The following is a 25048-nucleotide window of genomic DNA, read 5'->3' on the forward strand; positions in this document are numbered from 1 at the left end:
TTTTGTAAGAATGTGAATCTTGATTTGTTCCAACATAAGAGAACCTGACAGAGCTCTGTTCGTAGCCAGTATATTTTAAATATCTTGAGGGTTTGAGCAGGTATATCCATCCTCTTGCCATTGCATTTTATTGCAATACTTTTTCCAGCATTTTATGAAATGCGTTAGTGATTCAACAGGCTCATCTCTCCCACTACACAATGGAAATTGGAGATGGAACAGAGCTTTGGGATATCATCTTGAGGTTGGAAAGGATGTTGGTGAGACCTCCTGTTTACAGGAAGGACATTATTAAACTGGAGAGGGTTCAGCAAAGACTTAACAGGATATTGCTGGAAATGGAGGGTTTGCGTACAAATATAGGGCAACCTCGATTATCCGAATACCAATTATCCGAAAATCGAATTATCCGAAGGAGATCTGGAGGTCCTGATAGAAACATGACATCAAAGACGTGTTTCCAACTTTTGTTTACAGTGATTAAAAAGGCACCGTCTCCAAATGACTGACCTCATGCCCTCTTTCTCTCTCCCCACACTTGCCCTGGAATTCTACACGGGGTAACCCTCACCCCTCCGCTAACCAGGAATAATCTCTCCAATATTGTCCTGTACAGGGCAAACCTGAAACCTGTCAAAAATTTGCAGTAAGAAGTTTTGTGTGTGTGTGTGTGTGTGCACTATTTGAAGACTTACCCCACAGAGACAGCAGCAGCATTCTTGTTGTTGATGTACAGTCCGGATGCCCCAGAGAGGGGCGGGGTGGACGAGAGGGGTGGCGGGGGCGTGTTGGGGCAGGGGCTCGTGTGCTTTGTGATGTGGGGGGTGGGTTTGGACCAGGTCGGGGTGAGGTGTTGCATGGAGTTGGGGACGGGGGAGGGGGGTTGGGAGCGAGAGGTAGGTTTTGCACAGAGTTGGGATGGGGGGAGGGGGTTGCAGGTGGGGGGTAGGTTTTGCACGGAATTGGGGGCAGGGCCTTGCGTGTTGTGTGCTGCTTTGTCTCCTGAACGGGGAGCAGACTTTAAAAACTCCGAGCCCCAGAGAAAAGGCATTTAACTGAATTTCCGAATAATCGATTATCCGAATGAAATAATGCCCACCCATCTCGTTCGGATAATCAAGTTTCTACTGTATAGACTGGAAAGCCTGGGACTATTTTCACTGGAGTGTTGGTAGTTGAGGGTGACCTTGTTGACATTTATAAAATCATGAGGGAAGTAAATGAAGTGAATGACAAAGGTCTTTTCCTTAGGGTGGGGGAGTTCATAAATAGGGGGCATATTTTTGAGATGAGAGGAGAAGGTTATGCAAAGAATTTGAGGGGCAACATTTTTTTACACAGGCAGTGTTTCACGTGTGGCATGAACTGCCAGAGAAAATGGTGGATGGAGGTAGAGTCAAAGAGGCCTACAGCACATAAGCAGGCCTTTCAGCCCAACCTGCCTATATTGCCCAGTTTTCACGATTAAACTAATCCTATTTGCCTGCATTTGGTCCATATCACTCCAATCCTATCCCATCTATGTACCTGTCTGAAAGGTACAGTTACAACATTTAAAAGACATTTGGATGATTACATGAATAGGAAAGGTTTGGAGGGATATAGGCGAGGAACAGGCAGGTGGGACTAGTTTAGTTTGGGAACATCGTCAGCGTGGACTGGTTGGACTAAAAGGTCTGTTTCCCTGCTGTATGATCTATGATTATCTGACTCCAGAATCGTTCTGTCACTGTTGTGTTGCCGTGCATGTAATGTTCCCTGTACTTAAGCATCAAAATCTTTCTTGACAAATCTCCTGGACTTCAAGAGATAACTTCATATCATGGTAGATATGACCAGTTACCATAGTGCATGGAGGTTTTATTTGTTTAGCTCATGTTTGGGTATCAACCAGAACAAAGTTTTACTTGATTAAAATATTCAATCACAGGATGATGTCAGAGTCTAAAGATTGTTTGAGATCAATGTTCTCTTCTGAGCAATTAAATTTCAAAACACATGCGTAAACAGCCTGAGTATCACTTGAATGATTGATGACACTGCAGTTGTAAAAGTATTTTTCTTTTAATTTTGTGCCACAGCATTTGTTTTGTATTTATATATTGTAAATACAAAGTGGTAAGCAAAAGCTATGGTGCATCCAGCCCATGTATATTTCAGTGGGGTTAATGCAAATTCTTGCTTGTTACTCATGGCGTGTTCTAAGTTTTGAGATATTTCAAACTAGTTAACTATTACTGAATTAACAAAAAGAGATACAGCAAATGGATTTGTGTACTTTTGAAAGTAGTTGTTTTAATCTGTATTAAAACTTTTAGTTTTCATTCACTACTTTTATCAGAATTGTCTAAGTATTACAGATCTATGTTTAACAACAAATTAGGAGTCTTACTGGCCAGCCCAAGTTTGCTCTTCTAAAGCTGAAGAAAGAGATTGAAAATCTTTGAAGTTAAAGCTATTGTTTCTGATTTACTAGTTCAAGTTACTGCTGTAAGTTATCAAATACACTTCCCAAATTCCTCACATGTTCCTTCCTTTACTCTTCCTTGTTAAAATCTGGAATTAAGAATCTACGGATGACCCTGAAGCCATTATCAATTGTCACGAAAAACCCATTTGGTTCTCTAATGTCCTTAAAGGAAGGAAATCTGCCATCCTTATCTGGTCTGGCCTACATGTGACTACAGACCCACGGCAATGTGGTTGACTCTTATCTGCCTTTTGGCAATTCGAGACGAGTAATAAATACTGACTTGGCTAACAATTCCCACATCCTGTGAACGAATTAAAAAGAAACACACCAAATGAGATCCCATGGACAATCATTTAAATGGCCAAACAGTGCCAGGGTCAGGTGTCCATTGGCCCATTAAGCCAATCATTATGCTTTCCATGTGTCTACAACAGCAAAAATAATTTACATTTTTTAGGTGAGGTGAGAGTGATAGCCATTGATATCGAGGCTACATGTGACCAAGACTGACATCAAGGAGCCCTAGCTAAACTGGAATCAGTGGATATGAGGGGGTAAACTTGCAGCTGGTCAGAGTCTTACCTGGCACATAGGAAGATGGCCGTGGTTGTTGGGAGCCAGTCATCTCAGCTCCAGTACATCTCTGCAGGAGTTCCTTAGGGTAGTGTCCCAGGCTCAACCATCTTCAACTGCTTCATCAAATGCTTCATCTCCATCATAAGATCAGAAGTGGGGATGTTTGCAGATTGTGCAATGTTCACCATTCGCGATTCCTCAGATACTAAAGCAGTCCATGTTTTCACTGCAACAAGATCTGGACAATATTGAGGCTTGGGCTGGCAAGTGGTATGTAGCATTTGTGCCACACAAATGCCAGGCAATGACCATCACCAATAAGAGACGATGTAACCACTGCCTCAAGACATTCAATAGTGTTACCATCGCTGAATCCATCATTGTCAACATTCTGGGTGTTACCATTGACCAGAAACTCAGCTGGACTTGTTACATGAACACAGCAGATACGAGACCAGATCAGAGGCTAGGAATACTGTAGTAGCTCACCTTCTGACTTCCCAAAGCCTATCCAGCATCTACAAGGCACATATCAGGCATGTGATGGAATGTACCCCATTTGCCTGGTTGAGTGCAGATCCAACAACATTCAAGAAGCTTGACACCATCCAAGACAGAGCAGTCTGCTTTATTAACATGCACAAACATCCACTCCCTCCACCACCAACACTCAGTAGTAGCAGTGTGTACTATCTACAAGAAACAGTGCAGAAATTCATCAAAGATCCTGAGACAGCATCTTCCACACTTAACACCACTTCCACCCACCATTCACCATCTTGACTTGGAAATATATCGCAGTTCTTTCACTGTTGCTGGGTCAGAATCCTGGAATTCCCTCCCTAAGGGCATTGTGGGTCAACCTACAGCAGGTGGACTGCAGCAGCTCACGAAAGCAGCTCAGCACCACCATCTCAAGGGCAACTAGAGGCATGTAACACATGCTGGCCCAGCCAGCAATGCCCACATCCCATGAGTGACTAAAAGAAGTTACAAAACATGTTTACATTGGATGAATACTTCTGGAAAGATTTTGCTTATTTGTTTTGAAAGTTCAAGTATGTATTTTAACATGATTACCCCTTCTTGTTACTTATCTGAATTTATTGTAAGTCTGTTCTACTGCATTGCCTTTCTGTTTCAGACCGGTGAGAGTTTTCTGGTTGTGCTTTCTTTATTGCTGCTGTGAGTGGCTGCCAATCATTCCAAATTAGGGTGTCAAAGGCCTAGTGGAAGTGGAAATGTGAGGAGAATGTTTGTAGGTTGGAAGTAAACCAGCTGTAGCTCTGTACTGTGTTTAATTTGACTGAGTAAGATTGCTGAACAAATAAAATAATCCATTGAGCAGCAATATAAACCTTATCTTTGGATGAGATTCCAAAGTTTGTTTTAGAGAGATTATCCTATTTTAAATATTTTGAGTATGTTATTGTGGTGAACAAGTTGAGAGAGTTGAATAAATTCTTCTCTTTCTACTCCTGAGGGTGAATATAACAGAATTTACATTTTTGAAATGGTGTGCTTTTCAGTTCAGTATATACTTGACCAGATGTCTATCTAGGAAGAAGCAAGATTACTTTACTGTTTAATTGTCATAGAATCCCTACGGAGTAGAAGCAGGCCATTCGGTCCATCGAGTCCACACCAACCCTTTGAACAGCATCCTACCCAGACCCACCCCTTCCCTGTAACCCTGCTAACCCACCTAGCTGCACATCCCTGGACACTATGGGGCAATTTAGCATGGCCAATTGACTCAACCTGCACATCTTTGGACTGTGGGTGGAAATTGGAGCACTTGGAGGAAACCCATGCAGACACAGGAAGTGCAAACTCCACAGAGACAATCACTTGCGGGTGGGATCGAACCTAGGTCCCCGGCACTGTGTGGCAGCAGTGCTAACCACTGAGCCATTGTGCTGCCAAAGGATTATCTCATTCCCAGAAATATTTGAAGCTCACATTTGAGATGATGAATTTTAATGTCTAGGCAACTACCCCTTCGATAGCTTTTCCTTTGTGGTAGACTTGTGATGGCCAGTTTTGGTGATTTCAATGCAACTATACTCCTTTTGCCATGATATTTAGACATTCTGTTATAATTTCCTTTTAGATCAGCTGACTTTGCCCTTTTAAAGTGTTGCAACTCATTCCTAATGTTTTCTCTCAAAGCAAAGTTAGAGGCTTTTAAATTAATGAGATTTAAAGATTAATAATCTGGATTTTATATCATTATCTCATACAAGCTTGCATATTTATTACAACATAGAAGTAAATTACTGCAGTTGCTGGAAACCTAAAATAAAAGCACAAGATTCCAGACATTCTCAGCATATTAGGAACACTTCTCGACAGTAAAAAACAATATTTATGTTTTAAGTCAATCTGAATGTATGATGGAAGGTGATTGACCTGAATTATTAACATTTTTTTCAAGCTTGCTGATGTGAATAAAATGAACAGCCCAGTATTGGACATTCCGTTCTGGCATTGTGCTCAGTTTGCAGGCAGCTTCTAGTCCATTGTTTCCAACTGACAAAACATTTCAAATTAACCAGTGAATCTTCCATTATCCTCAAATATGTGCTGGCCCAGACTTGCTTTTCCCACCAGAAGTAGATTGCAAAGGCATCTACCATTTGCTGATGTTACACCACTCCGAATAAGCTCAGTCTTTCATATAACAGAATCATCGAACCTCTACTGTGTGGAAAGAGGCCATTTGGCCCAACACGTCCACGCTGACCCTCTGAAGAGTATCCCACCCAGACCATTCCCCTGACTAATGCACTTTGGTGATGAATCTCAGCACTGACGATGGAGGTAGCCCTTGAAGTAACTCCACAAAGGTCAGTATCTCGTCACCAAGTCACCCTTTATTCACATGTGCACAGTACATGACACTGCTCCAGCTTGCAAAAAGCCCAGCTCCTAGAGTGACAGAACTCCTAACACTGCTGTTTGTTTGGGGAACAAATGTTATATGTCAGCAAGTGAATGAATTGAGTTTAAGCCAAATGGGGAATATGCTAGGAGGACTGTTTGGAACTTGGCTCAGATCTTTATTCAAATGAAGATGTCCCTGTCTAACTGCATCTACAGAACCCAGCTACTTTGTGAATGAAGTGTAGCCTTCTCAAATATTGCTGATGTGTTATGGTGATCTCGCCCTGCTTCAGCATGCAGGTAGGAAGACTTGTTTTTAAGGAAGTTGTTGCAGAATTTGTTCACGTTGCACATTGCCATCTCTGAGAAAAGACTTTTGGTCCTTCACAGGAAGTCATTTGGTTTCCAAATCCAGAAAAATTCCAGGGACACAGAATTCTTGTGTTTCTAGCTCAGAAGCTTTTTACAGCATTCAGAACGTTCGCCACCTCTAGTTCCTCAGACACAGTGACAATGGCCAACCACCCGTGGTCATGTCATATTTTCAGTGTGGTAGGATGGTCAAAGCAGCTTCACGAGCGTGTCGCACAATTTTGACACAGCTGAAGAAAATGATACTAGAGGAGACTAATAGCTGACTCTAAGTGATGTATTTTAATTAGCATTTAAAAAGCATGAGAGAGAAGTAGGAAGACAAAGAGATTTTTTGAGGGAATTTCAAAGGCTGAAGGATTCATTATCAATGGTGTGGTGACCATAATTTCAAATGTAACTGAGGTCGCGATTGGAGCAGTTCATTGTTCTTTTCGTGATTTCAGCTCAAGAATGTTAAGGTGGTAGGAAATAGCAAAGTCAGGTAGGGATTAGAACACGGATTTTAGGGTTTTAAATTGAAAACGTTTTGGACCTTAAGCCAATAAATTAGGAAGCAAAGGAGCAATGAATAGACGACTGATTTTTGGGTGATCTCAAGTAAGGTCACATTAAAAAATCATCCAAAGAGTTTTTTTTGGGTTCAGGGTTCAGAAGTGAACGTCTTTTTTTTTAGTTTGTTTTATCCTTATTTCCACCTTAGGCTTTTTCAATGTGGGTAAAACTCAAAAAGGAATTTTTTGCTCTATCTCTGAAGCAAGTAAGAATGACAGATGGTTAATCATAGAATCCCTACAGTGTGGAAGCAGGCCCTTCGACCCAATAAGCCCACACCCACCCTCTGAAGAGTAACCCACCCAGACCCATTCCCGTACCCTATATTTGCCCCTGACTAATGCACCTAACCTACACATCCCTGAACACTGTGGGCAATTTAGCACGACCAATTCACCTAACCTGCACATCTTTGGCTTCTGAGGAAGGGTCACTGAACCCAAACTTTATCTCTGATTTCTCTCCAGAGATGCTGCCAGACCTGATAACTTTTCCAGCAATTTCTGCTTTTATTGAAGAATAACAGACAGTTTTGTTATGATGTTTTTTGGAGGAGACAGTACCACAGGAAGTAAGGCTAGGAGCCGTTGTAATTACCCTGGAATTAAATTTACTGGATTGTGCATGTTACCAACTCAAGTATTCAAATACTTTTTAAAAAGTTTGTTTATTTTTAGTTGTAATTTTGAGGTTCTGAAGTGATTTCCACAACCTGGTCTTTCAAAGACTCCTATTCATTGAAAAAATATTTGTATAACTGTGGAACTGTTACTGCACCAAGCAAAAGAAAGGGGGCAGTATTTTTCAACTAGTTCAAACATTGCATTTAAAAAATGTATTTTAAAAATTCATAGTAACCAGAATTGAATAACAGACCTGACCCTTATGTTAAATCATTATTCGCAGTAATATGTTTTGCAAAATAGAGCACAGAATTATTGCAGGATTCTCTTGAGGAGAATAGCCTATGTTTTATTATTCTGCATAGTTGTTGTTACTTGCTTTCGTGCCAATGAAAAGATTATAAAGTTTTTCCTTTTCTTAAAAGCAGTGTTAGTGCTGCTCTTAACATTTTTTTAGTGTATATAATTTTTAAAATCTTAAATCATTTCAATATGATCCTTCAGTTGGCTTGCTCTTCTCTTGTTGTGGTAGCAATCTCCATGCAGCTGTGCAATTTGGGTGACTTTAAGCTTTGAACCTATGTTTGGCATTCAGTTTTAAGTTGCACCATCCATTGGATGGTTGGAATTATGCCTGAATTTGCTGGGCTTTACACAATCATAATTTATGTTCTTTGTAAGTACCAAATATTAGATGTGGTTTGATGTTAATCTTTAAAAAAAAACAACCTCCCATTATCCCCACCCTACAAAGAAGATGCATTCTTGTGTGTTTTATGTTGATAGTTGTAAATTTTGTTTTGTTTAGTTTCTAGTACGAAAATGCTGTGGATGGAGGAAGAGGCATTAGGACAAGAAGAATTCCTTTATTGTTGTGGGGCTGCTACTCAGCTGCTAAAGTTTGGATCGGCCGATTGCTGGCTGAAAGGCATATCAAGTAATTCTTCCAAGGTGTTATTCCTCATTATTCCAGGTAAGGAATCCAAAATAATGGATTTTCTGAGCCAAAAATTATCAGAGTTTGTTTCAAATCTTTTGAGAACATGAAGGTACCAGGACCTTACACATAATGCTATTGGAGTACTGAATGATCCAACTTGAGATGCTGAAATTTACAATTGATCATTGCTTTGAAAGAAAAGAAATACTTGGTTCTTGTATGATTTTGGTGTTCTTCAGAGAAATTAATTTCTATCTTAAGCCTGTGATTGTTTGCATATGGAAAAATAATTTCAGCTCTTTCAGCAGTAGTTGCATAACAATATCAATGCACCTTTTTCCATCTTGCCTCCCAAATCTATCCACAAAGGAACCTTGTGTTGTCAATAAAAGGATTCCTGAAGAAGTGCTCATGCCCAAAACGTTGATTCTGCTGCTCCTTTGATGCTGCCTGACCTGCTGCGCTTTTCCAGCAACACATTTTCAGCTCTGATCTCCAGCATCTGCAGTCCTCATTTTCTCCTTGTTAATAAAAGCCAAAAGAACTTCAAATCAGAACAGAAATTGCTGGAAAAGCTCAGCAGGTCTGAAAACGTCTGTGGAGAAAAATCAGACTTAATGTTTCAGGCCAAGGAAGGGTCACTGGACCGTTCTGATTTCTCTCCACTATGAGTTGGCACTTGGTTACCAGCATTGCAATAAAAAATGAGTGTGAATTATTTTCCACATGCAGATTTGATGCCTGCTGAGGTTTGTATACTCGTGTTCATAACAGGCAGAAAGTGAGGACTGCAGATGCTGGAGATCAGAGTTGAGAGTGTAGTGCTGGAAAAGCACAGCAGGTCAAACAGCAGGTCAAGCAGTATCCGAGGAGCAGGAGAATCGACATTTCAGGCATAAGTCCTTCATTATTTTGGACCGTAAGCCAATATAAATTAGGAAGCAAAGAAGCAATGAATAGACGACTGATTTTTGGGTGATCTCAAGTAAAGTCACACAAAAAAAATCTTGAGAGTTTTTTTGGGTTCACGGTTCAGAAGTGAATGTATTTTTTATCCTTATTTCCACCTTAGACCTTTTCAATGTGGGTAAAACTCAAAAAGGAAATTCTTTGCTCCATCGCTGAAGCTTCGTCCTGATGAAGGGCTTTTGCCCGAAACGTTGATTCTCCTGTTCCTCGGATGCTGCCTGACCTGCTGTGCTCTTCCAGCACCACACTCTCGACTCATGTTCATAACACAATACTCAAGAGACCTGTCAGCTGGGGTATTTAGCCTAAACAGGCAGAAAAGTTAAATTCTAAGATTCTTTCCTTTAAGAGTGGACATTTGAAAGGTTGATTTGCCGCTCTGGTGTAAGCCATACCTGAAAGGTCAAGAGTTGATAAAGTTGATTCGAGATTTGAGCATCACTTTGATTTGTTGGATCAACATTTAACAAAATGAAAATTGAATTGCCTTTAATTTTAAGGAGAGTGTCTCCATTATGGAGAAAAATTCAGAAAGTCTTTATGGAGGTTGCAAAGGAACCTCAATCTGTTAGTAGCATTCTTGAGACTCGAGAAGTAGAGGATTAAAAAGTAAGAGATAAATGATTTACAATGTAAGCACCATAGAAAGGTTTGAGTTAGCATTTAATAGGTGTGGGCAATTTCTGGGCCGTCTTTGTGATATGTGTAGCAGGAGCACTCCCAGAAGATGACATATCTCTGCATTTCGTTGTACAAAACCAAACCTTTGTGAAAACATTTTCCCATAGTCATTGGAGCTGAATGCAATGAACTGTGCTATTGTGATTGTTGACATTTTATGAAGGGGAAAGGCAATGGCCTAGTAGTTTTATCACTGGACTGTTAATTTGGAGAGACAGAAATTGTTCTGGGGACCCGGGTTTGAATCCCGCCATGGCAGATGGTGGAATTTGTATTCACTTAACGTCTGAAATTAAGAATCTAATGATGACCATGATTCGATTTCACAAAAACCCATCTGGTCCACTAATGTTCTTTAAGGAAGGAAACTAGCATCCTTACCTGGTCTGGCTTACACATGACTCCAGATTCTCATTGTACAATACACTGATCTTTATAAATGTGTGCAAAACAAAACTCTTAAATTATGACTCTTGCTTCAAAGCCTTATATATATATACCATGAAGGATAAGTAATTTTTAAATAGTGTACAAATGGCCTCTAACAGCAAAAGATGTTGCTTAGTAGTCTTTGAAATTCCATTTCCTATAGTGTTCATCTCTTGGATGCCTGAGATGATTAATTATATTGAGTTTTGATGTTGCTTGAGCACTGAGTGCTACATTACCAGGTGGGTCAGCGTGCTGCATGTATTTGTTGAAAACTAATGTGGCAAAGGCTGAATGTAGCAGATTTTTTTGTGAAGTTTAGTAATAAATTAGAAACAACAGGCATCAGTACTTTGTAAGGATGTGATTCAGATTAAAAATTAGTTTAAGGACATCTGTAGCCCAGCAGCATGTGACTATTGTGGACAGTGCTTAACAGTTTGTATAAGCAAAGACACGTTGACCCATAAAGGTGCATTCTTAGTTCTAATTGCACAAACCACTCTCAGAAGTGAGGTTACTCAGAGGTGAGATTGTCAGTGCCTTACAACAGTAAATAAGTAACAGTAAAAAAGCAGAATACTGCAAATGCTGAAAATCTGAAACAAAGATGTGTTAGCGGAAATCTTCAGGTTAAGGAGAATCTAATCGAGGGAAATGGAATTTCTGGGCAAGATTTTCATCTTTCAGCTGGGTGGTGGGAGTTAGAAAAGTGGGAATCCACCCACCTTTGGAGAAAGTGTCTGCAAAGAGAGGACTGTTTATTGAGGTTGGGACGATGAGGGATAGTGATTGTATGGATTACTTTCAGGCCAGTCAGGTGCGAAGTAGTATATTATCAAAAGTCCCCTTTCCAGCTGTGGAACTTCAGTGAAGAACGATAGGCCCCATTGGGAGTCTTGTCGCCATGGAAATCTTCACCCCCACCCATTACCACATGTCAACCAAGGCATTTTTAGGTCCATACACACACTAGACACTGAAAAGAACTAATGAACCACAAAGTGACAACAGATTGTGCAAAGTAAAATTTATTTAAAAAAGCAATTCATTCATAATTTTCCAATTTCTTATAAAAAAAACTTCCTTGACACTTTTATTGGCCGTTAGTGAATCATGGAGACTCATTAACCTATCAATGGTAGAAACTACAAGCACTTGACACTTTCATATCTTAAGGATGTAAACTTTATGGAGAGATTCGAAAGCCTGTCAACCAGTGTTTTCCCCAGAACTCAGCAGTTTCCAAATTCCAATAGGTATCAAAACTCTAGAAGGGAGTGAAATTTTAAACTAATGTTTAGGATACTGATCAAATGGACTGTATTTTCCCGAATAGTTGAAAGTGAGGACTGCAGATGCTGGAGATCAGAGTCAAGATTAGAGTGGTGCTGAAAAAGCAAAGCAGGTCAGGCAGCATCCGAGAAGCAGGAAAATCGATGTTTCGGGCAGGAGCCCTTCATCAGGAATGTGCCTGTTCTCATCATAAAGTTTACGTCTGTAAGATGTCAGTGTGGAGTTTGCACATTCTCCCCGGGTCTGTGTGGGTTTCCTTCTGGTGCTCTGGTTTCCTCCCACAGTCCAAAGTTGTGCAGGTTAGGTGAATTGGCCATGCTGAATTGCCCATAGTGTAGGTGCATTAGTCAGAGGGGAAATGGGTCTGAGTGGGTTACTTTTCGGAGGGTCGGTGTGGACTGGTTGGGCCGAGGTGCCTGTTACCACACTGTAGGGAATCTAATCTAATCTAATATGAAAGTCTCAAGTGCTTGTAGTTTTGCCGTTGATAGGTTAACAAGTCTCCATGATTCACTATGGACTAATAAAAGTGTCCTCATTCCTGATGAAGGTTTCCTGCCTGAAATATTGATTTTCCTGCTCCTCAGATGCTGCCTTTTCCTGAACAGTGTCAAGCTTCTTGAGTGTTGGAGTTATATTAATCCAACCCTTGAAGAATATTCAGTTGCACTCCTAACTTGTGCCTTGGAGATGGTGGATAGAATTTTGGGAATCAGAAAGTGAATTAGTTGCTGCAAAAATCGCAGCCTCTGAGCTGCTCCAGTAGGCACATATATATGGCTAGTCCAGTTAAGTTTCTGGTCACTGGTAACCCTCAGAACGTTGTAATGGTAATAGTAGTGCAATGCATTTATGGAGTCATAGAGATGTACAGTACAGGCACAGACCCTTCAGTCCAACTCGTCCATGCCAACCAGACATCCTAACCTAATCTAGTCCCATTTGCCAACACTTGGCCTATATCCCTCCAAACCCTTCCTATTCATATACCCATCCAGGTGCCTTTTAAATGCTGTAATTGTACCAGCCTCCACCACTTCCTTTGGTGGCTCATTCCATACATGCACCACCCTCTGTCTGAAAATGTTGCCCCTCAGGTTCCTTTTAAATTTTTCTCCACTCACACTAAGCCTTTGCCCTCTAGTTCTGGACTCCCCCAACTAAGGGAAAAGACCTTATTTGTTTACCCTCTCCATGCCCCTCATGATTTCATAAACTTCTATAAGGTCACCCCTCAGCCTCCGATGCTCCAAGGAAAACAGCCCCAGCCTGTTCAGTCTCTCCCTAAAGCTCAAATCCTCCAATCCTGGCAACATCTTTGTAAATCTGTCTGAACCCTTTCAAGTTTCACAACATCATTTTAATAGGAGGGAGACCAGAATTGCATACAATATTCCAAAAGTGGCCTAACCAATGTCTTGTACAGCTGCAACATGACCTGCCAACTCCTGTATTCGATGTTCCGTCCAATAAAGGAAAGCATACCAAACACCACCTTCACTCCCCTGCAACTCCACTTTCAAGGAACTATGAACCCGCTCTCCAAGGTTGCTTTGTTCAGCAACACTCCCCAGGACTTTACCATTAAGTGAATGTCAACAGGAGATGGTTAGATTCTCTCTTGTTGGAAATTCTCAATCCTGTCACTTGTGAAGGATGAATCTTACTAGCCTCTTCTCAGCCCATGGGCTGCATGTTGTCCTGGGTTTTGATACACGCAGGCATGAGTTGTACTGAACATTGTGCAAGCTTCAGTGAACATCCCTCACCTTTACCATAATGATACAGGAACATCATTGAGGAAGCACCTAAAAATGTTTGGGCCTAACTGTGACCCTAAGGTCCTCCTGCAGAGATGTAGGAATTGCAGTTACCAATTGCACACAATTCGCTTCAGAAAGCACCAATGTTCACTGCATAATCTGTTACCGTAAAGACAGATAAATATTGTTACAGTTTCTGTGGAGCATTTGCTTGATCTTTTGCAAAGGAATAAAAGAATGACGAGAGTTAAATTAGGGCAAATCAAGGATAATAGTGGGAAGTTGTGTGTGGAGTCAGAGGAGATAGAGGAATTAGAGACCAGTGAGTCTCACTTCTGTTATTGGTAAAGTGTTGGAAAAGGTTATGAGACAGGATTTATAACCATCTAGAAAAGAATAATCTGATCAGGGACAGTCAGCACGGTTTTGTGAAGGGTAGGTCATGCCTAACGAATCTTATTGAGTTTTTTGACAAAGTGACCAAACAGGTCGATGAGAGTAAACTGGTTGATGTGGTGTATATGGATTTCAGCAAGGCATTCAATAAGGTTCCCCACAGTAGGCTATTATACAAAATGCGGAAGAGTGGGATTGTGGGAGACATAGCAGTTTGGATCAGTAATTGACTTGCTGAAAGAAAACAGAGGGTTGTAGTTGATGGAACATATTCATCTTGGTGTCTAGTTACTAGCGGCGTACCACAAGGGTCGGTGTTGGGTCCACTGCTGTTCGTCATTTTTATAAATGACCTGGATGAGGACTTAGAAGGGTGGGTTAGTAAATTTGCGGATGACACTAAGGTCGGTGGAGTTGTGGATAGTAACGAAGGATGTAGGAGGTTGCAGAGAGACATAGATAGGATGCAGAGCTGGGCTGAGAGGTGGCAAATGGAGTTTAATGTGGACAAGTGTGAGGTGATACACTTTGGACAGTGTAATCGGAATGCAAAGTACTGGGCTAATGGTAAGATTCTTGGGAGTGTAGATGAGCAGAGAGATCTCGGTGTCCATGTACACAGATCCCTGAAAGTTGCCACCCAGATTGACAAGGTTGTTAAGAAGGTATACAGTGTTTTGGCCTTTATTAATAGAGGGACTGAGTTCCAGAACCAGGAGGTTATGCTGCAGCTGTATAAAGCTCTGCTACAGCCACACTTGGAGTATTATGTACAATTCTGGTCACCGCATTATAAGAAGGATGTGGAAGCTTTGGAAAGGGCGCAGAGGAGATTTACTAGGATGTTGCCTGGTATGGAAGGAATGTCTTATGAGGAAAGGCTGAGGGCCTTGAGGCTGTTCTCGTTAGAGAGAAGAAGGTTGAGAGGTGACTAAATAGAGACATACAAGATAATCAGAGGGTTAGATAGAGTGGACTGGGAGAGCCTTTTTGCAAGTATGGGGATGGCAGACACTAGGGGACACAACTTTAAAGTGAGGGGAGATAGGTATAAGACAGATATCAGAGGTAGTTTCTTTACTCAGAGTGTAGTAAGGCTATGGAATGCTTTGCCTGCAATGGGAGTAGATTCGCCAAGTTTAAGTGCATTTAAGTCGTCACTGGACAGGCAAATGGATGTACATGGAATGGTGTCGGTGGAATGGGCTTCAGATTAGTATGACAGGGCGGCGCAACATCGAGGGCTGAATGACCTGTACTGCGCTGGAATGTTCCATGTTCTATAATGCTGTTGGAAGGTTAACATTCATTCTGAATTGAGCTCAATTAGCATTTTAACCAAAGGTGATCAAAATGTTGAGCAAGCCAGTGTAGTTTGTCCAGGTCTTTCTTCAGTATCTGAGGAATCGTGAATGACACAGGACATTGTGCAGTCATCAACGAACATCACCATAGCTGACCTTATGATAGAGGTAAAGTATTGATCAAGCAGTTAATGATGGCACAAACCTGAGGACCTCCTGCAGTGATGTTCTTTGACCAAGATGATTTACCTATAGTTACCATAGCCATCTTCTTTTGTGCTAAATATGATTCCAAACAATGGAGTCTTACATCTTTGGTTCCCATTGACTCCAGTATTGCTCGGGCTCCTTGATTCTACAAGTAGTCAAATGCTACCTTGCTGTCAAGAGCAGTTACTCTCTTCGCTATTGAGTTTTGCTCTTTTGTTTGTGCTTGTATTAAGACTGTAATCAGGTCAAGAGTCACGTGAACCTGGTGGAAGACCAGCTGTGCGTCAGTGCCCAGGTTTATTGCTGAGTAGATACTGCCTGGTAGCACTGTTGACCCAATCTTGCTGGTGATTAGATATACAGTGATGGGGCAGTAATTAGCTGGATGGATTGGTTCTGTTTTCTGTCAATATATGTGGGTAATTTGCCACATTATGAGGCAGGTTCCTGTGATGTAGCTGTACTGGAACAGCTTGACTAGCAGCAGACCTGCTTCAGGAGCACAAGCCTTCAGCAATGTTGCTGGAATGTTCACAGCTGATTTCAGTTGCTGGTGCCATCCGCGATTTGTTAATGCTTCGAGTGATTTAACTGGGTTGAAGACTGCCATCTATTATTTTTGGTTGTCCTGCACTGCAACATTTCCTGCTTGCCACTTCATATTCTTGGGTATTCTGCTGCTATTGATAGCTCATAGCAACACGCCCACATTCAGGTTTGAGTTTTTTGATCCGATCTGAATCTGTCTAATTTCACACCATCTTAGTGCCAGGCGCTGTGATGGACAGTGCACAGGCAATACTTTGTCTCCACGAGAAACATTCAATGGCTCTTCCAACCAATACCCACACGGATAGAATCATCTGTATTAAATGGATTGGTGACTGGGAGATAAGTAGTTTTATTTGTTAATGTCTGTTCCTTCAGCATTTGTCACACATATCCTCCAGCAGCTATATCCTTAGGTGTTGGCCACTGAGATCTCCAGTATACATTATGTGCTCTTGCTGTTCTCAGTTCATCTTCCAAGTGTTGGTCCACATGGAGGAATACTGAATTAGCAGCTGGAATGAGAGTTGGAGGTCATAATCAGCAGCAGGATTCTTTGTCCATGTTTGACCTGATGCCTTGAGACTTAATGGAATCTAGAATCAATGTTGAGCATTTCCAGGACAGTACCCTCCTTACTGGAAACCACTGTGCCAGCTCTTTTGCAGAGTCTGGCTTGCTGGTCGGACATATATACACAGGTGATGGAGATGTCTTAAGCATTGCTGTCAGGCAATGATTCAATGTGTAGGAGGGCTTATGCCCGAAACGTCGATTCTCCTGTTCCTTTGATGCTGCCTGACCTGCTGCACTTTTCCAGCAACACATTTTTAAGCAACACTACATGCGATGTAACTTTCAGTCTTCCTTTAGCAAGAAAGCAGCATAGTGGGATTCTGCTGAATTTTATACACCTTCATGAAACTAGAAAACAAAACTTTCAATCCAAACTTTGGTATTAACATTGGTTGTACTTCATCTGCCTTATGTTTCAATGCTCATAATTATAGCTTGTTGGCTGGAAACTAAATTCTGTAGCTTTAATAACTTGTGCAAAGGTTTATGCTGAATTAGTTAGTCAGCATCCATTTGGCATATGGTAGGTAAGGCAAATAAGGAATCTCAAATTCCAAATTTTATTAAGAGGTTAATTTATTTGCTTGAGAATATTGTAATCTCTCTCAATTTGTTCTGAATTACATGCTTCTTAAAACTTCATTATGTGATTGCTAAAAATGTTCCAGTTCTATACAATTTGTGAAGATGTTCATATATAAGGAACAGTAGTTGGTTCTTCGTGGAAATAAGACCAAAGAATATAGCAGTTGACAATGGCCTAATAACCTGTGGCTCATGATGAATCTAACTCTGCTTTGTCATTTTAAAAATGGAATGATACATTGCAATTTTCTGAGTAATATGTGAATGCTCAACATAAATATTTATTAAAAAACGCAGCTGAATTCCAAGGCTCTGTTCCAAACATTTCATGGGATCTTAGCAATCCAGCTGAAAGAAAGCTAAATGTACCCTTCAAAAGATTAACCTTGGAAACATTATTGAGCCAAATGCTGTAAAGAGTTCTGGTTTGTTAGATCCCTCCGAGGTATAAGCTGCTTCACTTAATAGCAACATGCCTGTCCACCAGAGGCTATCAATCAGACCAACAACTCCAGAATGCTGTCAGGTTTCTTTGATTATTACCACAGGCTAAAAAAATCATTTTAATTTTTTGTATGCAGGCGAGAAGTTTGCTGCCAGCAAGAATGATGAAAAAGCTCAAAGCTTGCCTATTTTGAAGACCCAGCTGTTGATTATAGTCTAACGCTATACCACACCCCAGATTACACTTCAATATGGTCATGTTTTAAATGACTAGTTCTTAGCCATAGAATATTACAATGGGCCATGATATAACTACATTGTGTTTGAAGTCTCAGAACCTGAATGAGTGAACAATTATTATTTTGTGGGAAAATAATGGAAACAGTTGTGACTTTTGTAATTCAGAGACTTTTGTAATTCAGTGATTTTTGTGTAGTATTAACTTCCAGGATGCACACAATCTTTCAGAGATGTCACAAATTGTATAAGTGTGAAGCAGGATTTTATTTTAATTATCTAAGCTTTTTTTGTGGAAACTGCAGTTTAAATCAGAAAATTAATGAATTAGAATTGTATGCTTCTCTGTCGATGTGACAGCTACACTGTTGGAGTAAATGTGAAACTTTAGTTCATAACTTTCACCAGAATATGAGTGATTTCATAATTCTTGGGAGATTTAAAATGCTTGAGGTAACCAATACTTTTGCTGTTTTGAAAATGACTTGTAAAAATGAAGGGGAAACCAAATATCTATCCATCATAACTCATTTCATGAACAGTAATTTATAACATTCATAATCAGATTGTTAACTAGAGCTGTAACAAATTCCATTTTGGCTGTGAACTTGTATTTTCCAGTAACCCATTTCCCAAGCTTTGCTTTTGTTTGGGCCAGCTATGATGTATTTCTTCACTGGCAGTCATTTTGAATCAGAATAATGGCCAAGGTTTTGAAGCTTTGAAGTCCCTCTTGGATGAAGATACGAAGCTCAAAGTCCTGGCATTGTTGCAACCTTAATTTTAACCAAACCTCGTCTTGTGGGACAATGAATTCTTATAAAACATGAACATGCTGGAATTGTCCATGTGTCTGTAAACATAATTGTGTAACTTAAATTTCTCAAGGCAAGACACTTGCTCAATGGGAACTGTGTTTAATATATTATAGCTTTATTTTGTTGGTTTTGAATTCTCTGATTAATATGTGATTCTGTTTATAGGCATACTTCACACTGGGGCTTGCAGATTGTTCTTACTGACTTAAAGTTTTAGGAGTTTCTTTATTTGACTTTGTAATGTAGATGGCCTCAGTTTGGGGGAGCAGTTATTGCTCATCCCTAATTGCCCTTGAGAAGTATTAGTGAACCAATCTTTTCAGTTGTAATCCTTGGGCTGTAGAACATCCACAGTGCGTTTAGGAAGGGAGTTCCAGGATTTTGACCCACATCACAATGAGGAACAGTGATACTTGTGGGAACATTTCAAAGTCAGAATGACGAGTGGTTTGGAAAGGAGCTTGCAGGTTGTGATATTCCCATATCACTGCTACCCCTGACTGTCCAGGATGTGGAGCTTGCAAGTTTGGATGATACTATTGGAGAAACCATGGTGAGTTGTTGCAGTACAGTTTGTAAACGGTACACATTGCTGTCTCTATGAAGTGGTGAAGGTATTCAATATTAAAGGTGGTAGTGAGGGGCCAATCAAGCAGACTGCTTTATCCTAGAGGGTGCTGAGCATAGTACTGCAGCCCAATCAGGCCTCAAACCAGGTCCAGCCCTCCCTCTCTGCCCTGTCCCCTTGACCTGACCCTTTCTTTCCATCTTACTTCCTACCTATCTGCTCCATGCCTCCCACTGACCAATCACAATGATCTCCTACCTGCATCCACCTATCACCATCCAAACTACCTTTCCCCAGCCCCGCTCCCTCTATTTATTTCTCAGCCCCTTTCCCCTGTCCCCTGCTGCTGCTTGACTTTCAGCTCCACACTTTATCCACTCTGACTCTCCAGCATCTGCAGTCCTCACTGTCTCCAAACTTTGCAAAGGGTGAACAGGCTCTTGGGAGCTGCAGAATTCTCTGATCTGTTGTAATGATGGTATTTGGATGCCTGGCCCAGTTTCTGATCAATTGTAACTCCCAGGAATCTGACAATGGGAGCTTTGGCAATAGTGTGGCCACGGTACATGGATGGGAGTTGGTTAGGTCCGCTAAAGTTTGAAATGGTCTTGGCCTGGCACTTGTGTGGTGGAACTTTACTTGCCATTGATCATCTTAAGCCAGAATGTTGTCTATAGCCGTGGAGTGTAGAATGGCACTGAACACTGTGAAATCATCAGAACAAAATCAAACTTTCACCTCATGATGAAGGCTAGATCAGTAATTAAGTATGGTTGGGTCTAGGACACTAAGCTGAACAACTGACTTTGGGCTGTTGTAACACCGTGGCACTGTCTCTACCTCCAAGCCAGGAGATCTGGATTCAAGTCCCACCTGCACCAAAGCTGCATTATAACATCTCTGCAAAGGTTATCTACTCCTGAGGAACTGGTATTGGGCCCTTGTGGCCCAGTGGTAGTGTCCGTACCACAGAGCCAGGAGATCCAGATTGCTCCAGAAGTGTGTAATTGCATTTCTGAATGGATTGACTAGAAAATATCAAATATGGGGCTTTGCAAGTGGTGCAGGGTAGTGTTCCAACCTCTGAGCTAAGAGGCCTGAATACAAGCCACACCTGCTCCAGAGTCGTGTCACAAAACCTCTAAATTGATTGATTGATTCATTGGAAAATATCCAGTCTGAGGAATACTGCAGTATTGTGCATCGTTTCTATGGTTCTGTTATCCCAGCTGATATTACTGCTGGACAAGTCAGATCCCAGACTAAAGTCTGGCTCAATAGGTCATGTTTTAATCTATTTTTCATTGAAAACTAAACACACACAGTTAGTTTTAATAATAAAGTAGAAGTTTATTATACGAGAAAAGTTTTTTAAAACCAAGCTAATTATTACAAAGTTTGAATGATTTTAAAAACACTTGGCAAATAAAGTCCTATCTACTAGGAAGAAGTGAGGACTGCAGGTGCTGGAGATCAGAGTCGAGAGTGTGGTGCTGGAAAAATACAGCAGGTCAGGCAGCATCCGAGGAGCAGGAGAATCGATGTTTTGGGCGTATCCTTATCTCCTGCTCTTCACATGCTGCCTGACCTGCTGTGCTTTTCCAACATCACACTCTCGACAAAGTTCTATCCAGTGCCATTACAGTGACTTCACAGTTGATCAAATTTTCATCTAATCCATATGTTTGACTTAACTGTTATTTCCCCTCTGCAATTCCTGACCTGTAAGCTGTGAATATTTTCCTTGAATGCTCACACAACGAAGATCTTAGACTTTCTTATCTTTGAATACCCAAACCAGATTTCTAACTAAACACTCCTAGTCTGGAAGTTACCACAAGCTGAAATCCTTACACTGAGACAACTTATTCCCTTCAGCCTCTTTGAACAAACTCCTTTTTTCTAAGATAAACTATTCTTACATCTGACTTCATTTAGGTCACCTTCAAACTGACTTCAAAAATTTTTAATTAAATTCAAATAAAATATTGCTCATCCTTACTTCTGCTACTGATTCTTCATATGTTGTAAAGTTTCACAAACGTCTCTGCAAAGGTCGTTTAGAAAATATCTACCCTGAGGAACTGGTATTGGGCCCTTGTGGCCCAGTGGTAGTGTCCGTACCACTGAGCCAGGAGATCCAGATTGCTCCAGAAATGTCTATTAACAGTCCAGGAAGCCTTCAGTCATCTACTATCTGACATAGATTAAAAAAACTTAAGACAAAATCACGGCTCCAGGGTTCAAGAAAAGACAGTACTGATGCAGAAACCAGATGAGCCAAGTCTAAGATCTTGATTGTGTGAGCATTCAAGGGATATCTTCACAGCATACAGGTCAGGAACTGAGGGGGCAAAGAACAAGATTAGAGTGGTGCTGGAAATGCACAACAGGTCAGGCATCATCTGAGGAGCAGGAAAATCGACGTTACGGGCAGGAGCCCTTCAAAGATATGGATTAAACAGGCAAGGAAAATTTGATCAACTGTGAAGTCATTGTAATGGGCAGTAGATAGAACTTTATTTGCCAAGTGTTTTTTAAATCTTTCAAACTTTGTCGTAACTAGCTTGGTTTTTAAAACTCCTCTCATGCAATAAACTTCTATTTTATTACTAAAACTAACTGTGTGTTTAATTTTCAATGAAAAATAGATTAAATCATGACCTATTGAACCAGACTTTAGTCTAGGATCTGACTTGTCCAGCAGTAATATCAGCTAGGATAATGAAACCATAAAAATGATGCACACCACTACAGTATTCCACCTTCACCCCTTCATAAAAAAAATTGAGCAACATTCATTTGTCAAGCTGTGTGTCCTGGCATAATCCAAACTGAGTGTCACTGAGCAGGTTAGCCCTGCGCAAATGTCATCTGATAGCATTGCTGACAACATTTATTGATAGAGTGGTGCTGGAAAAGCACAGCAGGTCAGGCAGCATCCGAGGAGCAGGAAAATCGATGTTTTGGGCAGAAGCCCTTCATCAGAAATGGAGCTTTTCCAGCACCACTCTAATCTAGACTCTGGATTCCGGCATCTACAGTCCTTGTTTTTACCTAACATTTATTGATAATCAAGTATAGACTGATAAGGCAGTAATTGACCATGTTGAATTTGCCTTGCTTTTCTGGACAACACATACGTATACAATTTTCCACATTGTTGGGTGGTTGCCAGTGTTATATTGTACTGGAATTGGTAGACTAAGAGTGCAGCTGGTGCTGGAGCACAGATTTCACATTGATATCAAGAATTGAATTGGCTGAAGACTGGTGTCTGTGATATTGGAGTCTCAGAAAGAAATCAAAATAGATCACTCACTCAACACCTCAGGCTGAACATGGATCAAATACTTCAGCCTATGTCTTTTGGACTGATTCACTGGGCTCTCTCATCATTGAGTTTGAAGATATTTGTGGAGATATCACTTCCTGATACTTCTTTAACTGAGCACGAATAATCACAATTAGAGTAGCAGACTGCAGAGCTTAGTTCTGATCCATTGATTATGGATTCCTTTAGACCTGTCTGTTACTTGCTGCTTTGGCTGTTTGGCATGTAGGTAGCCCAGTGGGGGATCTGCGCCCGATTGACACCTCCAGTATTTTTTCAGTCTGCTTCTGACATGCCCTCCTGCATTCCTCATTGAATCAGAGTTAGTCACCCGGCTGCACATCGGGTGGGGAATGTGAGAAGCTGTAATGTTACAGATAGTGGTTGAATGCCATTCTGCTGCTGCTGATGGCCCACAATACTTCATGGTGTCTCAGTTTTGGCTTGCTAGATCTGTTTGACATCTATCCCAGATAGCTTGGTGATGGTGCCACACAACATGATAGAGGTTATCCTCAATGTGAAGACAGGGCTTCCATCTCGCGAAGACTGTGCATGGACAGATGCCTCTGCGACACTTGGATTGATGAGGACAAGATCCAGCTAATTGTTCCCTCAATACATTTTGCTAGTAGTTATGTCTTTTAGGATTTAACTAACTGAGTCAGTTATGGTGCTACCAACCCTGTTTGATAATGGATTTAAGTCCATTGAAGCTGACAAACTCTGTACTTCTTCCAAGTAGTGTTCAACATGGAGGACTGATTTATTTTCTAAGGAAATAATCATATGTTTTCTTTGCCCATGTTTGAGTTGATGCCATTAGACTTTACAGTGAATGTTGAGGACTCCTAGGGCATTTATAGATTATATCTGAGGTCTTAGTTTCTCTAAAAATGACCATATCTCTTTCTTTGAACAGCTGTCATGATCAAGCTTCAGTTGGTCCTTTCACAGCCTTAAGTAAAAAATGAGGTCTGCAGATGCTGGAGATCACAGCTGCAAATGTGTTGCTGGTCAAAGCACAGCAGGTTAGGCAGCATCTCAGGAATAGGGAATTCGACGTTTCGAGCATAAGCCCTTCATCAGGAATAAGAGAGAGAGAGAGCCAAGCAGGCTAAGATAAAGGGTAGGGAGGAGGGACTAGGGGGAGGGGCGATGGAGGTGGGATAGGTGGAAGGAGGTCAAGGTGAGGGTGATAGGCCGGAGTGGGGTGGGGGCGGAGAGGTCAGGAAGAGGATTGCAGGTTAGGAGGGCGGTGCTGAGTTGAGGGAACCGACTGAGACAAGGTGGGGGGAGGGGAAATGAGGAAACTGGAGAAATCTGAATTCATACCTTGTGGTTGGAGGGTTCCCAGGCGGAAGATGAGGCGCTCCTCCTCTAGCCGTCGTGTTGTTGTGTTCTGCCGGTGGAGGAGTCCAAGGACCTGCATGTCCTCGGTGGAGTGGGAGGGAGAGTTAAAGTGTTGAGCCACGGGGTGATTGGGTTGGTTGGTTCGGGCGGCCCGGAGGTGTTCTCTGAAGCGTTCCGCAAGTAAGCGGCCTGTTTCACCAATATAGAGGAGGCCACATCGGGTGCAGCGGATGCAATAGATGATGTGTGTGGAGGTACAGGTGAACTTGTGGCGGATATGGAAGGATCCCTTGCGGCCTTGGAGGGAAGTGAGTGTGGAGGTGTGGGCGCAAGTTTTACATTTCCTGCGGTTGCAGGGGAAGGTGCTGGGGGTGGAGGTTGGGTTGGTGGGGGGTGTGGATCTGACGAGGGAGTCACGAAGGGAGTGGTCCTTGCGGAACGCTGATAGGGGAGGGGAGGGAAATATATCCTTGGTGGTGGGGTCCGTTTGGAGGTGGCGGAACTCATTTAAAGACAGTTCTCCAGTTTAATAAGCCTGGAATCTACCTCATTTCCACAGAGACCCTTATTTTCAGGATTCAAGGACACTTTTCAAATAGGCTCAGGTCTTACAACAGTGCAGAAACTTTGTACCTTTATTGCATGCATTCCTTTGTAGGATTAAGTTATATTTAAACAAAATCAGAAACTATAGTACATATTCAATAACAGAAGCATAATGCTAGTCCAGCAATACGTTGTACCTGGTGACTATGAACTTCACAAGATCTAGCACATCCTCAACTATAGAAATTTTATTACATTTCTCAAATGATTACGCTTCCAAGATGTTGTTCACAGTTATTCTGGTTACCTGGCTTCTTCCTTTCATGTTGCTGCTCTGTTATTCCCTGAGAAGGAAGTAATCGATAAATCCAATTCTCTATTCGAGGTTAATTGTTTTTGTTGAAAATCTCTTTAGTTTGGCAGCTGTTTAAGTTCTTTCTGTCATATTCTCAAACTTTGAAAAAAGTAGAAATAATTCAATTTTTTTTCTCTTTTTATATATATTTATAACATTGTTGACATTTCACATAATGTCTGAAGTTAGGGTGATTTCAAAGTTTGTACA

At 41.2% G+C, this 25048-nt stretch overlaps 1 protein-coding gene across 3 annotated transcripts in view; it reads left to right on the top strand.

The window, feature by feature from the left end:
- Positions 1-25048, top strand: part of ldah (lipid droplet associated hydrolase) — a 255730-nt gene that overhangs the window by 20645 nt on the left and 210037 nt on the right. For all 3 annotated transcript variants that reach the window (XM_060853789.1, XM_060853778.1, XM_060853800.1), the window contains exon 2: positions 8294-8458. In XM_060853789.1, the coding sequence (XP_060709772.1) occupies positions 8308-8458 (151 nt within the window). In that variant the 5' untranslated portion in view covers positions 8294-8307. The remainder of the gene's footprint in view (positions 1-8293; positions 8459-25048) is intronic.

Source organism: Hemiscyllium ocellatum, chromosome 3 (assembly GCF_020745735.1).
Source record: "Hemiscyllium ocellatum isolate sHemOce1 chromosome 3, sHemOce1.pat.X.cur, whole genome shotgun sequence".
In the NCBI taxonomy this organism is placed as follows: Eukaryota; Metazoa; Chordata; class Chondrichthyes; order Orectolobiformes; family Hemiscylliidae; genus Hemiscyllium; species Hemiscyllium ocellatum.